This window comes from Hippoglossus stenolepis, chromosome 3 (genome assembly GCF_022539355.2).
Source record: "Hippoglossus stenolepis isolate QCI-W04-F060 chromosome 3, HSTE1.2, whole genome shotgun sequence".
NCBI classification, from domain to species: Eukaryota; Metazoa; Chordata; class Actinopteri; order Pleuronectiformes; family Pleuronectidae; genus Hippoglossus; species Hippoglossus stenolepis.
Genome location: NC_061485.1, coordinates 24,505,537 through 24,522,712, shown reverse-complemented (window position 1 = coordinate 24,522,712; position 17,176 = coordinate 24,505,537). Strand labels below are relative to the sequence as shown.

General features: G+C 41.2%; 1 protein-coding gene across 8 annotated transcripts in view; it reads left to right on the top strand.

Moving 5' to 3' along the window:
- The window catches only part of itpr1b (inositol 1,4,5-trisphosphate receptor, type 1b), an 88,082-nt gene extending 73,316 nt beyond the window's left edge, over window positions 1-14,766 (top strand). For all 8 annotated transcript variants that reach the window (XM_035152069.1, XM_035152065.1, XM_035152061.1 and 5 more), the window contains 9 exons: window positions 987-1,162; window positions 2,319-2,483; window positions 2,847-3,036; window positions 3,537-3,626; window positions 4,535-4,683; window positions 5,402-5,567; window positions 6,498-6,658; window positions 11,720-11,881; window positions 13,186-14,766. In XM_035152069.1, the coding sequence (XP_035007960.1) occupies window positions 987-1,162; window positions 2,319-2,483; window positions 2,847-3,036; window positions 3,537-3,626; window positions 4,535-4,683; window positions 5,402-5,567; window positions 6,498-6,658; window positions 11,720-11,881; window positions 13,186-13,272 (1,346 nt within the window). In that variant the 3' untranslated portion in view covers window positions 13,273-14,766. The remainder of the gene's footprint in view (window positions 1-986; window positions 1,163-2,318; window positions 2,484-2,846; window positions 3,037-3,536; window positions 3,627-4,534; window positions 4,684-5,401; window positions 5,568-6,497; window positions 6,659-11,719; window positions 11,882-13,185) is intronic.
- Window positions 14,767-17,176: the final 2,410 nt, after the last annotated feature.

Below are 17,176 nucleotides of genomic sequence, written 5' to 3'. Positions count from 1 at the left end.
ACAGAGAGTCGTGTCTCCATGACTTCAGAGGGTGTCACATTGACTTACATTGATTTCCTGGACACTAACTATAACCTTAATCATAGTTACTTTTTTGCTTCCTTACTTTACCTTAACCCTAACCTAACTTCAACCCTAACCTACAGTCAAGGAAGACAAGTCCCAATAACTATGTCCCTACAACATGAGTAATACTTGGACCACATGATGACACGCAAATTTGTGTTTTTGTACAATAGTTGTGGTGACCACAAACATAAAATGAAAATATATGTTCTATGGAGGCCTTACTTTCTTTACAAGACATATGCACTAAGTGCGACCTGTCACATGCTTACATTTTCTTTACTTGCAAGTCCTGTCGACTTTAAGAACAGTGTCCAGAGTCATTACAATGTTATACACATATCACAGATATTTTCATGTGTTCTGGGATTGTGCCCAGAATCTGGAAGACGCCTCTAACCTCTCCGAGCTGTTTGAAATCAAGCTGCCATGCTCACCTGTTGCCCTCGTTCTGAATGACTTGACAAATTTGGGCCTTACTTTTAGCTGGGCTAGCAGAAGCTAATGTTTTGGACATCATATACTTGGAGATTTTAACCACTTAAGTCCAACGAGTGAAGGAATCAGTTGAGGCTTTGTCTCAATAAACCTAAATAATACTTTACAATGATATTTTATCAGATCGGGTGGCCTTGATCTGGGGGATTGGCATTCTTGTCATGGCAATTTTACTGTATAAGTGAATATATATGGCATTGCTGAATACAGCCTGCATGCTGAAAATGTGCATTTATATTGATGTCACAAATCTTTCTAAATATGCAAAAAGCTTGAACTGGGGTGCAGGTGTTTTTACAATTTTAATTCATGTTAAAGTTTAGTGTTGTAGAAGTATGGTGTGTCTCTTGTTGACATGGTTCAAAAGAGAAGAACTCTCAGTTTGCACTGTCCCTCCCTAATACGACCTCCTTCCACCTCAGGAACCCTGGAGCCACATCTGTCGGCCCTGCTGTGGATGGCCATGCTGGTGTCTCTGGCTATAGTCATCGTCTTACCTCAGCCTCACGGCATCCGGGCGCTCATCGCCTCCACCATCCTGCGCTTGATCTTCTCTGTCGGCCTGGAGCCCACTTTGCTCCTGCTGGGTGGTTTCAATGTGAGTGTTCCTCAGTGTTACATCCATATGTTTCATATAATAAGGTAGAGTGTTGACTTAAATTTGCCTCACCACAAGATGCCAAACATTCATTTAACATTAAACATATTGATACAGGACTAATACCATGATGCTCAGGAGCATAGTGTAACATTTAGCATTCAGCTAAGATCTGATGAAGTCTATTTATTATTATGAAGTTGTCCATGATGCTAATAGTATTTCAGTATCTCCTCTGAAACTGGAGGACTGCCCTGACTGTGGGAAAAGGCTTTGTTCAAACTAGCTGGATTAATGATCCTGTTTTATATGGGATGATTATCCTTCCAATTTCTCAAACTGAAAAAATGCTTTGAAAGGTTGAAATGTAATAAAAATGGTTTTCCATGAAATAAATTCAATGTTGATAGGCTGAAAAAAATTCACATCCCTCCAAACATGATTTTGTATTTAAGTTTTTTTACACTGTCTCCCACACGTTTTTCACAGTTTCACACCTGTCACTGTTCTCCCAGTGCATGAGTCTGTTTTCCAGGTTTGAAACCTTGTAAATGTTGATCTAAAAAACAGGTGCTCGTTCATTGAAAAAAAATCTCAGAAAAATCTTTATTTCAAAACTTTGCAGACGTACACCTGCACTCCTACTGCGGTCTGTTATTTCTCACACCAATTTTTCTGACATTTCACATTTGTGAGCTTGCAAATCACATGATCTTTGGCAGTGTTGTCCTGCAGCTCTGATTAGAATCTCTGAAACTGATGGTGTGAAAACAAGTCATGATCCGGAAGGCAGGGGTATTTTTCAACCTATCAAAACATTTGTCAAGGCTTTAAAACTTAATTTAAATCATACAAAACCTTTTTAGTTCATTTTAAGCTTTCAAAGCCTTTTTATTTTAATTTGGTATGATATTTATCCCATAGTTTTCTCCCTTCACACCCACCACTCAACACTGGTTTAACGGTGGAGGTATCATTTTAGCTCACAAACGTCAGTCTTTGCCGTTTAGTGTTGATGCACAAGCCCGGGAAATTCCCGACTACACTGGTGGTCAACCACATGCACTTTATTTTTCATCCTGCTGTGACTACAAATGATTACTGTCTTACTTTGAATAATTCTGTATGTTCGCTGTGTTTGTCAATATCTCTGCAGTTATGTAATAAGGTCATCTTCCTGATGAGCTTCGTTGGCAACCGGGGAACCTTCACACGAGGCTACAGAGCCATGATCATGGATGTGGAGTTCCTGTATCACCTCCTCTACCTGATCATCTGCAGCCTGGGGGTGTTCGTCCATGTCTTCTTTTACAGCTTGCTGGTACGTGAGCACACACACAAGCTTTATAATCTAAACCCAATATAGACACTGACTAGCAACAATGTCCAGCTGGTCCTGAATAGGAATATAGAGGGTAGGCTGTAGTGTAGGCTGTATGTTTTCATTGTCATTTGCATTTGAACACATGAGAAACATGAGATCAAATGGATTTAGATGCCATTTGATTGCTCTGAAACGTTTCATTTAACCATGAGATGTTGGTAATTAAATTATTTAAATGAAGACACGGATCTGAGGAAATACTGTGGCCTTTTTTTGCCCTCATGCTCATGTTTGCGCACACACTTCTCTCTTTTTCATGCACCTTGTCCACACTCATCTGTGAATGCGCCCTCTCTCCAGCTCTTCGATCTAGTTTACAGAGAAGAGACCTTGCTGAACGTAATAAAGAGCGTGACCCGCAACGGCCGCTCCATTGTCCTGACAGCCGTGCTGGCTCTCATCCTCGTCTACCTCTTCTCCATTGTGGGCTACATCTTCTTCAAAGACGACTTCATTTTGGCTGTCGACAGAATACCCAACAAAACACTGGGTACGTCGAAATGCAGGTTTTTTCTCAATCCCTTTCTGGGACAGACATAAATTACTTGCCCTCTCTTGACTCTCTGGGTCAAGAGAGGGCATGGAATGTTTCACACACACACACACACACACACACACACACACACACACACACACACACACACACACACACACACACACACACACACACACACACACACACACACACACACACACACACACACACACACACACACACACACACACACACACACACACACACACACACACACACACACACACACACACACACTACAATTCTGAAAATGCATGAAATCAAAGTGAAGCTAAGAAATACAAATGGAAATACAGGAACCCTCCTTTACTTCCCTGAATGTGGTTTTCCTTGCTTTAAGCATCAGCTACAATCTCACCATATAAACGATGTCTCTGTTAATAATATGCATTGTGAAAAAATCATAATGTGCTGATTGTTCAGTCGCTAAATGTTTTGTCTTCGCACTTGAACAGAGCATGGAGCCAGTATGGTGGGAGAGTTCTTTTCTGGTGGAGCGTGTCAGAAAGAAAACAGAGAAAACTGCTCAGAGGCCCTGGTGGATGGTAGGATGACAAAAGTGGAACATAAGCGTGCGTGTGTGTGTGTGTGAGTTTGTGCGTGTGTGTAAGTGGGGTGGAGGTTGGGCGACAGGGTCGAAGGGTTCTTTTGAGTTTGAGTTCACATGTCGATGCATTCCTGTTTCTCAAGAGATTCCCATGTGTTTGTGTGACCGTGTGCTTGTGTCTGTCTGCCTGAGTATGTGAATGTCCTCGCTGACATCTGACTCAGTCAGAGGGGATTCGTTCTACTGAGCTGCAAATCTGGGCAGTGGGGTGGTCATGGGATCACCTGGCTGGTCCGACTCAGGGGAGTTCAGGGAGCCGGGTGAAACGCCGAGGGTTTAGACTCCTTGTGTGTCTCAGGAGAATGAGCTGATGTTGGGGCCCAGGGTCACAAGGTCACGGATTAATTACCATCACGTACTAGTAGGTCAATGAGTGCACCCGGTGAATGGTGCAAAGGGCGTCTCGCTGCAAACAGCGAGTTCTTGCAAACTCGTTGACCTTGATGGGAAAAGCTTCCAATCAAAGAGGGCCACCTTAAAATTGAGCAGCTGACCGTGTTGAATCTTCAAACTGCCTGGAGTCTGACCTCCTCTGGGCTTCCCCATCCATCACCACCATGCTGGCCAATTATGTCGGTCTGGTGACTTGTTTTCGTGTGAATGTTTGAGAAATATATCAGTCTGGTTAGGTTTTCTAATGGGGCTGATTCAATTAACTAATAATATATGACAGATAATCTAATAAGGGTTTAAATTCAAATAGTGTATGGGATATACATTTTTAGTTTTTCCTGTTTTTGCTGTTTTCACTCTGTTTGCAGTCTTTTTGTGTTGCAGCTGAGCGATCAGACAAAGTTTTGCATTCAGCTGAAAATTACTATCTGACCAGTGCTGGTGTTTCCATAGCTCCCATTGCCATCCAGCCGTCAGCGGTGGTCATCGAGGACAAGGAGCGATCCTGTGACTCCTTACTCATGTGCATTGTCACAGTATTGAGTCACGGCCTCAGGAGTGGAGGAGGTGTTGGAGACGTCCTGCGGAAGCCGTCCAAAGAGGTACAGAGAACAGGAACGACAGTGAAGAAATCACACCCAAGTACAGTTTAGGAACAAGAACCTAGAGTCATTATACGTCCAAAAACATCCTTATTATACCCCTTTTGGGAATTGTAGTGTGGAATCTGTTAGATTACAATTAAGTCCAAACTCTACTAGTGACAACAATAGAATGAAATACATATCGAAATCCTTAAACAAGCTCCCTCCTCAGGGTGAACAATTAAAGTATGGATGGAGATCTAATAAGGACATTTTTGTTTAATGAGCCCATGAGAGGATTGATGTAATGTGTATTTAATTATAAAAAGACTATAAAAAGATACATATTTGACCCAATAAGCAAACATTGTCGGCCAACTCCATATCAGATGGATGCCCCGCATGGTGTGAAGGGGCGCCGGCTTTATTGTGTCTGCAGTGGCTCTCAGACAGGAATGATGTGCTGGTGGGTGAACGAGGCTGCACCGAGGACTTTCAATAACTCAGAACAAGCCAGAAAAAACAACTATACTATTTGTCCAGGGTGAAGACAAGCTTGTATTCTGCCACAGCATGTGGTGGCTTTGCTGCTTTGACCCATAGAATGAGGCCATGACTCATTAGACTCATTAGCACATCAGAAAGTAAATCTATTAAATCCAAATAACTCGTCTGTGAACAATTGACATCGCTTTATTATATCATATCAATAGTTTGTCTCCCCTTGCTCCAACAGGAACCTCTTTTTGCAGCCCGAGTGATCTACGATCTACTCTTCTTCTTCATGGTCATCATCATCGTCCTCAACCTCATCTTCGGTGTCATCATCGACACGTTTGCTGACCTGAGGAGCGAGAAGCAGAAGAAAGAGGAGATCCTGAAGACGACGTGTTTTATCTGCGGTGAGGGATTCAATAAAGATGCATTTTCTGAGTTTTTCTAAATGATGATGTTGAAAATGACATATTATTATTATTTAAAACCATAAAAGCCAGTATGCGTGCTAACTAGTTGAAGACTGACTCTTATTATGGGAGTGTGACTCAGTGACCTTTGACACACATTGTTCTTCTTTTACCGATCATCTCGCAATTGTAGTCGTACTCCCTTCTTAGCAGAAATGCCTCCCAGTTCAAATTGAGTCGATGCTGCAAAAGATACCGGTGCAGTATAATCAGCAGGTCTGAATAACGCAGCTCACACATGACGACGAAATCAAAAGAAATCAAACCAGTGGTCCGCTGCAGGTGCTGTGTGTGTTCCTGTGTGAACATGCGACTGCTGTGATGCAGCTTCGCATCAGGGCTGTTTTTCTAGGTAATACAAACAACAAAACGCCTCCTCTTTCCCAGAATGAAGGGTTAGTCATGGCAAGTGCGGCTGTGGAGGAGTAGTGTTTCTTCCTGTTGCTTTATGGGTCTTGACCATGTTAGACTGCACACTCACTCAGGCACTCAGTGGCTAAGCACTCACTTATTGGCACTTCGTCTGAACCATGTTAACAGTTGTTTGTTAGTTGTGGTCATTCTTACTGCTTTGTGTTGGGCAACTAGATTAAGGGTTATTCCTCTTTTGCAAACGCGGTGCAAACAATAGGTGGCCATTTTTAGCAAGTCTCACCTCTGACGTTTTGTCTGTCCATTCTCTTGTGACCCTGTTTCCTCTTGGTTTTTTTTCAGTCAGTCATCGTCATTCAGGTCACAAGAACCTGTGTCATGTTGTAACACAAAGAGCATTTCTTCACTCTTCCAGAGAAATGGGAGCACTGATCATACTGTGTGTGTGTGTGTGCGTGTGTGTGTGTGTGTGGGTTGTTTTATTTTGTCTCCTAGGTTTGGAGAGAGACAAGTTTGACAATAAGACCGTCACCTTTGAAGAGCACATCAAAGTTGAGCACAACATGTGGCACTACCTGTTCTTCATCGTCCTGGTGAAGGTCAAAGATTCGACGGAGTACACTGGCCCGGAGAGCTATGTGGCAGAAATGATCAGGGTAAGGATGTTTGGTGCACATGTATTTTGACTTTTCACTGATTCAAAAGTCGAACATGGACCATTTTCACACAAAAAACATTTTCTTCTGACATCAGGGTGGAAAGCTCAAATGCTGATATGAGCAGAATATTGTACTACTGTGATAAATGTATAAGTCACATAAAAACAGAAAACTCTTTTCATTCCACATACACCTCTTTTACAACCAAATTAGCAGGTATACTCGTGTAACCCCCCCCCCAAAAACAGGAATTTTGACTCCTTTCCCATTGCCAGCAGAGGAGGTTGCCTTTCAGTTTCTTTTTAAGTTGCGAGCTTGATTACATGTAGTAAATTTGACTTACAGTTTCATATAAATGTGTCCAAAATCTGCATAGATACTTCAATTGAATTAAAACGTTGTCCCATGTCTCACCTGATTTTAACTTTCCCCTGTCTTTTCAGTAGCTTGTCAGTTTAATCTCTTTTACACCAAAATTTGTGGTTAAAGGTTAAACGCAGGTAAAAAGGGGGATTGACTCCTTTCCCATAGCCTCTAAAGTTATTTTTTTACCCAGATGAGTCGTCTTCGACGTCACGAACATGCCGGAAACATTTTTTTTCCAAAAAGAGGTTCCTGTTGGAGCAAGGGGAGAAAAACTATTGATAAGAAATAATAAAGTGATGAACATAGTTTGAATGTCCTTCTAATAGATTTTAACTCTATTGTTCACAGATGTGGCTTATTTGGATTTTAATAGATTTCCTTTCTTATGTGCAAATTGGATTTTACTTGATAAAAAATTATATTACACATGTAGAACTACAGTTCAAAACTGTGTCTGTGGCCGTTTTAGTCTTTGCTGAATAACTGAATTTGTTTCTCAGGTTTAAACGGGTTGATTCCTGCATCCCCTTTACGTTTCTCTGCAGCAGCAGTATAAACAATATTTTTACCTCATCTGCCCCACAGTAACAGGACTGCCTTATGTAATCCCCGCCTCTGTGACCTTGTATCCTTCCAAAGTATTATCACAACAGTCAGCTTTGAGAATGGGGAATTAACATTCAAACAAAGTCTTCCATTGGCATAAAATGTGTTAATCCGCTGAAGCAGCCATGCCTTGCTTTAATCATTAAGCGCACACACACACACACACACACACACACACACACACACACACACACACACACACACACACACACACACCCCCTCATGGTAGGCACTTAGCCAGAACAGGACTTAGTCTCATGAGTGTTGTTAAGCAGCAGTGTGACGAAATTGTGTTTATCATTCTTTATTCATTTATACGATATATATTCTTTTTTTTACAAGTTGAATTACAAGACATTGCTTTTAACAGTGCATTGGAAAGTGATGAAATCACAAAACGTTATAGGCTATTATCAAAAATATTGAAATCTCAACTAGTAAGTCTGTGTGTTTTGCACAACACACCAAATACACACAGGTCCATTTCAGCTTTTTACTGTACAACTGATTAAACCGGATGAAACTAACCAATAAAAAAACTATAAAACAGAAAGAAAAAAGATTGTTTTGATAGTTGCATCATAGTTGTAGCCTGTGAGCAATTAGAAAGCTTAACTGCCGAAGGAAAGCCCCCTCTTGTGAAGTGGTTGCTTCTCTGACGCACTTGTGTCGCTGTCAGCTTCTGAAACAGTTTCTCATCAGATGTCATTCAGCCCACTTCACTGCCTCTTGATCTGCTACACTCAGTCTTGTGAGCAACCACCTGATTTTGGATTAACCCCCATCCCCTCTTCCATTAACCTTGCACCCCGCTGAGCCAAATTGAGTTTGTCAAGGGTGCATTCTGACCAGCGGTTTTTGAGGTGTGGCCTGAGCGGACAAGGCACACATGGTGCAAAAGACCCTGATGACCCGTCAGCTGACCTAGTCATCCTTCACATTAACTCTCAGCTTTACATGCAAGTGTTTGATGCCTCTGTGCAGTGTTGTCCACAAAGATTGCAGTGTTTAGTTAACTTTCAGGTTCTCTCCTGAAACATGTTTATAACATCATTCATGAATATATGTTTTTTTCCGGGATTTCCTCATGTTACTTACAAGAAATATATTTAATAGAATTCATTCCCCCCCTCGATTTTTATAGTGCATTTTTTGTGATACAGATGGTCAAAAAAGAGTGAGAGCTTCGTACCCTGAAAATGTAAAAGTAAAGTAATACCAGTACAAAAAATTAAAATCACAATCATATACTAAAGGGAGTGTTCAAGTTTTGTCCATCTTAATGAAAATACTTAAAATGTATATATTTCTAATTATCAAGACACACATTTTGAATTCTTTGAAGGGATGAGGTTGGTTGGAGCTAACGTCATCCATCGTGTGTGTGTCAATTGGCCATAGACCATTATTTGTGACTTCACAGGTTACTGACTGGGTTTTATAGCCCTGTTGGTTGGTTAGTATTTGTCACACAAGTAAATATATTCCTCCATATAGCCTCTTTGTAGATTAGTGTATTACTGCTTTTATTTTATTGTAAACTCATGATTTGCGAGTCCAACTTCTTCGGTCTGAGCTGCCCCTCCCACTGGACCCACCAGGACTGACGGGGGTGTAAAAGTCAGACTACTCTGACAATGACTGGGACTGACGTCAACGAAGGACTCTGAGTGAAGTGTCACATCGAAGGTGTAAAAAGGATGATGCTCAGCTCACACTTGTTGCCCTAGTTTTCTTTCTGTGTCCAACACTGAAAAGATGTCCGGGCTCCGTGAGTGAACTTAAAACACCCGTAGCCACAAACATTCAGAACAGATACAGCTTATTAAACTGTACCTGCCTATGTTTGTCAGGGCATGTGATCATTTTTGGCATCAATTTGTACACGTATAGACCATGGGCCTCCTCTCTGGCTTGTGGCATGGCTGTGACATTTTCTGCTGCTGGTTTAACCACACAGCATCCTGTTTCTCAGTGGTTTTAGTAATAATAAACTTCACTTCTGTCATTTCCATTGAACCATCATGATGTAGAATCTTAAGTTGGGGCTGTGTTTCTCAGTTTACTGGAAGTGTTTTCACTCGTAAACACCAGGGAAAGTTGGCAGCTCTGCTGGTGACACTGTCGTCTAACAAACATGTGTGAGCCTTCTGGTTGGCGGGCCGAGTCCTGGATGAGGAAATGACCTCTGCTTTATTTAGAACATAAATTTAACAGCATATGCACATAACTGAGTGTGGGAAACACTGCTGAGAGAAATTAGTTCTTTTAAATATCTTATCTCTTAAGCTGTGTAAATGAAAGTACCGCTATGATAGAAACCACATTATACTCACTTTCTCATGTAACACATATATTATAGAGCATAAAGATATTACAGTAAGTATATTGTGTGGAGCTGGAGCCGTGTTCAGATACAGTAAGTCGGTGGGTGTTGGTGGAGGCGGCAGGTGAAGTGTAGGTAAACATAACCTCTGTATCTTTGCATTCAGGAAGTGGAACTTGCTCAGTCCTCATACATATTTCAGAATGACTTGATGCTGCTCATTATCTTTGTGTTGTGTGATTCCCCCGCTGGGGCGCCGTCTAACCCAGGACTGGTTTGTGGTTCGGACACAGCCACCCCACTCGCCCCCTGTGTCTCCAAAATCAACCGCTGAAACCTGGGGACTTTTCCAGCCCAGTTCTTCAGCACTTCTTCTGCTGCTGTTTCTACACACTGACCTCAGCAGCTGTGCAGCATCCTTCCTTTTCATTCACGCTGCATTAACACTGATGGCTATGATTGAGTTCACATGACGGCGGCATTCCTGTGAGTGTGGGATGTGTGTGTTTATGTTGTGAAGAATTAAACACGGATACGTTCACATGACTTTTGGCTCAGCTGGGAGTGGGTTCAGACAGGACACAATAACAATGGCATGTGTTGGTGGAGTGCCAGAGGAGACAGAAGCATGAAAGAATGCACCCGAGTGACCCCTCGGCCATGTTTGAACACAACCAGCCCTGGTGTGGCTGCTGTGTTTCATGTCTGTCATTGTTGTATATGTAGACATGTAAATTACAATAACACAGAAATATAGTATCAAAAAAGTACTCATGTCTGTTTATGCCTCATTATTTTGTAAGACCTGTTTTGAATAATCCCTCACCTCACACTCATCAGTTTAAAACATCAACACATTATAAAAAACAATTGGAAATGTGTTGGAAACCTGTCAGATCATGGGTTCTGATAGGAAAACAATAAATCAATGAATCTGTTCCCAAAAAAGCTTTTCACCGACGTAGTGTATCTTCAGAGGAGTTAGCAGCTCCTTTGACTCGGTCTGTGCAGCAGTTTGTCGCTTTACAAATATGAAAGCGCTGATAAGAATCCACACATTAAACTTTAGTGTTTCTTAAGTGCTGCAGACACCAGTGAGTGTCAGAGGTCTTGTTCGTGCCGGGAGATATTGTGCTGCAAGTTCTCCTCGGGAGAAACCACTGGTGCAGCTAATATCTCATATAAGTGTACACCAAGTTCTAACCTTCCACCCCAGTGCTCATGTGAGTCACCGTCAGTGGCTCACAGGAGCTTTCAAGAGCTGCGGTTTTTTTTGTGTCCGTACGACATGTCAGGTGACGTGGGTTTAATCAAATAGGAAATTAGTTTTCTACACTTTGTTTCACAGGTTTTTTTAAGTCAGGTAGATTTGCCAATGTGCATGATAAGACTGGACGTGACAGAAATACATCATCGATAAATAAACTGCCTGAAACAAGTGATTTTCAAAATGCCCCTACAGCCCATGTGATCGTAAAACATGCAGTCAATAGGCATAGAGTCACTGCACGCAACCAGAGAGAGGAAGCGGGGCCGATGAAAAACACAGATCAAATGGGGCCTGGTGGTAACACACACTTGATTCCATTTGTGTTTTGTTGTTCTACTGCACTGAAAGATTGAGGCCAGATTATTTGATGGAGTACAAAGAAAAACAAATCACTGAAAACTTTTAAGAGGATGCTACAAAGAATGTAAAAGAATTAGTTTCATTCTGTTTGTATGTACCTGCCCTAACAGTCCAGATCTCTGTTTACCAGGATCACAACTTGGACTGGTTCCCACGGATGCGGGCCATGTCCTTGGTCAGCAGCGATGCAGACGGGGAGCAGAATGAGATCAGGAACCTGCAGGAGAAGCTGGAGTCCACCATGAAGCTGGTGTCCAACCTGTCGGGCCAGTTGACGGAGCTCAAAGAGCAGGTCGGTCATTGTCAAGCACAACACTTAGACTTTGAAACTTTGACTTCGAGGCATGGGGTTTTCTCGTATGTGGACGATGTGGTTTGTTTGTTTGTTGGCGGCTCCTCGCCCTTTGGCTGCAGAGCTTACTAAATGCAAAACGCACTGAGTCATCATGCACAACGCAGCTCATGAGGCTGTCAGCTCTGTGAGCAACAGCCTATCTGCTTCCTCTGGAATTCATTACTGACCTTTTCGGCTACGATTGGAGTTTGTTTTTGTTATCTATGTATTGATCTGTGTATTTACTGGATAAAGCCTTTCTCAACATTTAGAAGAGCAAAGTGATAACTTTTCATTCGGCTGGTTTAGTGAATGTTTCTGCAGTGATCAAACTGACAGATTTAAGTACTAGTAAGTTGTGTAATAGTCCTCTGGAGCACTTTAATTGCACAATGTCTGCAATCCACTGTTTCTAGTAAACAGAATTGTAAAAATGTCTTTACCCTTGAAATGAGAACTATCTGTGAGGAAGTGAGTGTTACCAAGACATTTTGACCCAGACAGGGGGGAAATGATTATTGTTGTTGGTGAAAGCTGCGAAGGGCAGAGCTTCACATTTTCACTCCAGATTCAACGGCCGGCTCTGACTTCAAAACAATGAAACAAAAGTGCGGGTGCGTAGAAGTGGCCATTTTAATTCTCTACCTTCGCAGGATCTAATTTCAAAATAGCGTGAGCAGGAAAGCTGTGCCACAAGTCCTCTCTGTGTTAAGTAATTTAGTATAATTTGTAGTATAAAAAATGTCACCATTCTTCCCCTAACTGAGTTTAAACTGTTCACCTACTGGACTTTTAATGACATTTTATTTCTGCCAACACATCACTCCACGCAAAATTATTTCTCTGGGACACTCATTACGAGACCACTCTGTCCTCTCACTGTTTCAGTGTTGAGGGGCAAATCACAACTTTAAAGTTACTTCTGAGTAGAAAAGCCAATCTTTTTTCTGCTGGTATAAAGGTTAACACCTGTGTTTTGACTCATGCGCTTTGCTTGATTTCTGAAATTTCTTTTCGACTCAGTTTCAGTATTAGTAGTTTGGTTGTGTTGCTTTCGTCAGAGGACGGAGCGCTGGGACGAGAGTGCTGGCACGATTTCAGAAGAATGAGTTCGGCAGTGTGCGGCGTTTCTGTAAAGTGATGTAAAAGGTTGAATCGATGTGGGGAGGCTGCCGACATGCACAGCAGAAGAAGAAGAGCGTGCCAGCAGAGGAGCAGGTGGGAGGATCTTTGAATTAATCTGTTATCTCTATTCTCTTCAGATGACAGAACAGAGGAAGCAGAAGCAGCGGATCGGCCTGTTGGGGCACCCTCAGCACATGAACGTCAACCCCCAGCAGCCTGCGTAAGGTCAACTGACGCGCCTCTGAAGCAGCTCGCCGCCGACTCTGTGTCACAGCCACTCAGAGGCACGTACACTGTACTGAGTGTGAGTTTAACTTAGAATGGTAGGGAACCACTGTAACGTATAGGTAGACATAAGGCGATGTGTAGCTCCGTCCCATGCACGTGTTACTACGCGGAGTAACATTCACCCACCTCGTTCTGTTCAGTCCAGTCACACTTTGTGCCAAATGTTTTCTGTGTAGAAATAAATGGGGATTCCTCAACCCATGGCCTTTAACTTGAAACATGGTGGAGCAGACTGGACAGGAGGAATTACACCCATTTCTTTGTCATTTTATTTGAATGTTTTCTATTTATATTTCGGTCATAATGAGCAGTATTACATGTCTTATTTTCATGCATTTTTGTGCAATATATTAACTTAAATATGCAACCTCGCTGGTGTGTGGATTTAAGTTCCATCAGTCATTCCTTACTTCAGCCGTGGGCCAACGTTTTTGTTTGTACTTTACTGTCACTGGATAAAGTAGGGAGTTGTCAGTTGTCTTTACTTACGCAAATATAGAGAAAATATTGAATAAGCTGGCCTTCTCAATTTTACTTTTTTCTTTCTTGAAAATGTGCATACTTCTGGAGTGTCACCTGCACTCGATAGTAAATTGTATGAGAGCAATATATACAGATAGTTTCTGCAGATCCAGTGGTGTCACATCTCTGTGCATCTTAATAGATTTACTTTCTTATTTAATTGACATTTAGAATATTTGACCTGTCTGTCAGATACAGTGTCACTCATGCTTTAACAATTTGCTCAGGAGTTGCGTATATTTTACTTTGATGAACATCCTTAGCGCCATTTCTCACTTGTGCCTGCCGTCCCTCATTTGAAGTCTGATTCATGCTTGTGCCGAGTCTCTTTTCTCTTTTTATGCTCATGTTCACTAATATGTATTAGTTGATTTAGAAGTCTCTCTTTTTTGGGGACTACTGTGTGTACATAATATTTGTTGCTTACTTTTGCTTTTGTATAGAAAAATGAGATGGAGAGAAACAACTTTGGCTCAAAATGAATGTTAACATGAATTAAAAATGTAAGAACTGTCAATTTGTATATTAAAGTAGGATTATTTATTAAAATTGATGTAATTATCCTTTACTCATTGTGATGTCTGTTTATTATAAGAAAGTCTCCATATATAGTAAACTAATAATGCTCTTTGTTTAAAAATGTTTAACAGTTTATTTATACAACCATTCAGTGATCAGCGGATCCAACATGAGTCCTACTGGTGTTGTAGAATTATCATAAGCCAGTAAAATTGATGGGCATACCATAGACAGCATGTAAATATCCCCAATAGGATATATATGTATATCAATGTATATTTGGACAATAATATCAGCAGATATGAGCCTTGAGATGAGACATATCGGTTTCAGCATTTATGTTTGCCAATATGAAAACTTTTATTTCACAAAATAAACAATGCAAAAGATGTGTGTTTATGTTTATTTTATGGAAAAAAATCAAATAATTTTCTTAATTTAAGTTCTATAGATTTGGTTGTATTTGTGTTTTCTTTTTATTTATAATTATTTATAGAGGAGTCTATTTGGCTAAACAGTAAAACATCAAACCTCTGTCACATTTCTTTGTCATATGAGTTTGATAATGACATCTTAGGAATTGTTGAGAATTTTTTTAATGTATATAAATATTGGCATTTATATTGATAACGGAAAATGTTTACTACCTAAACTTGGCTTCGGCCCCCAAAAATAAATGTCAATAGGGCTTACATAAATAGAAACTTTAACCCACGTGTGTGTTATTTATATATATATATATATATTATGAAAACCCAATGTTAAAACTGTAAGATGCATATTTAACTCAAGCAGAAATCCACTACTTCACACCTGTAAGACCAGACTTACAGGTTCCAGTCAGTGTTGTGTGTTTTCCAGTTCAGAGATGAAACCAGGTCATGTCCTGATATAATCTTGAAGGATCTCAGACATATGTACTGGAAACACCTGAACATCTTTAAGCAGCAAATATCGTCAAATATTTATACATTAATAATGATAATCCAGTTTTACTTTTATGAAGGTGCACTTTGTTGATAATACAAAGAACCTACATGTCTCTGACCTGCTAATAGTGACATATATACTTTTGCACAACATCAACAGTAATGAGAGCAACTCAGTTTGAGATGCTCGCATTTTTTATTCATCATTTTGAAAAAAAACATACAAACATAAATACATAAACTTTAAAGATCTGAAATGATAAAAAACTAACTGTCCTGACTTCTTCATGAGACACCGTGTTTCCGGTGTATTGGTGTTTGGAACAGGTGCAGACAGAGAGCCTGTCCTCTCTCCATGTTTCTCTTTCAGCGGGGTCTATCTTTAGTCTCTGGCTGCTTCGGGACATCGGCGGAAGGAACCGACAGAGCAGTCGGCCACTCTCGGCTTGTCTGTGAGCGTGACGTCACCGGCAGGGATCTGCCGCTCGGCTCTCCTTCTCTCTCCCTCTCGTTCTCTCCCTCTCTTTCTCTCCCTCTCTCTCCTCTCCTCCTCTCCCTCGCCCTCTCTATCTCCCTCTCTCTCTTTCTCTCCTTCTCTATCTCCCTCTCTCTCCTCTCCCTCGCCCTCTCTATCTCCCTCGCCCTCTCTATCTCCCTCTCTCTCTATCTCCCTCTCTCTCCTCTCCCTCGCCCTCTCTCTCTCTCTCTCTGACTCTGCCTCTCCCCCCACCCCCCTTCTGCCATGAGGATCTCAACGTGACATCCAGTTTATACGGTGTTAGTACTGCAGCCTTTATAAAACACAACAACACACCGCCCCGCCTCAGTGTGCGCACGTGCCACGCATCAAATGGGTACAGTGTGAAATTACACCGTGTCCATCCCGAGCGCGTGGCACATGTCTGGCAGCCGAACGGAGAACATATAAAAAGACTTGGCGGACCAAGCTGTTTGTTTGTAACAGTATACGCAGTTTTATAAAAATTATACTATATATATATATATAATATGGAGTTACCTACATGTCACCATGGATACTTGTTTGTTACAATATGCAGTTTTAGGATTTTTGTGTATTCCTATATATATATATATATATATATATATATATATATATATATATATAATTGCAGAATGAATTTGTTACTTGTTTGAGACAATATGTTATAAATATATTATTGCAGAATGAATTTGTGGTCACCACCCTACTTGTGTGTGACAATATGTAATATATATATTGATATAATGATATACACAAAACACATAAAACTGCAAATTGTAACAAACAATTTATATATATATATATATAAAACGTTTTTATGGCAGAGCTTTTTATGGCAGAGCTTGACTAGACTACAATAAATAGATAGATGGAGGATTGATTGGTTGATTGAGTGATTGATTGATTGTTTATTATTTAATAATTGAATTGAATTTAACTGTTATTATTATTATTGTTGTTGTCATCGTTATTCTTGCTCGTTTTACTTGTTTTTCCAAATCTTCCTGTAGACTTTTTCCAATCTCGTCTGAAGTCCCTGCACTGATCTTTAAGCCTGAAGCTTAGAGCTGCTCCACGACGCTGAACCCTCTCTCCCTGTCTGTTGTTGTCTGTGCTCCTGCCCGGGGCTCTACAGTGTTGTCCTCAGTGTAATGTGCAGCCATATTTGCAGTGTGGCGGCTGATAACGAGGGAACTGTTGCTCTACTTCCTGTCTTGTAAACACGCTCTGTTCTGCAAACACGCCTCTGCCCCTGGAGCCGGAGCATGGTGGTACACGAGACTCAGCCCCGGCGGAGGAGCAGCCACTACACAGGAGGGAGGAGGAGTGTGTCTGCGTGCGTGTGTGCGCGCGCGCGCGCGCGCGTGG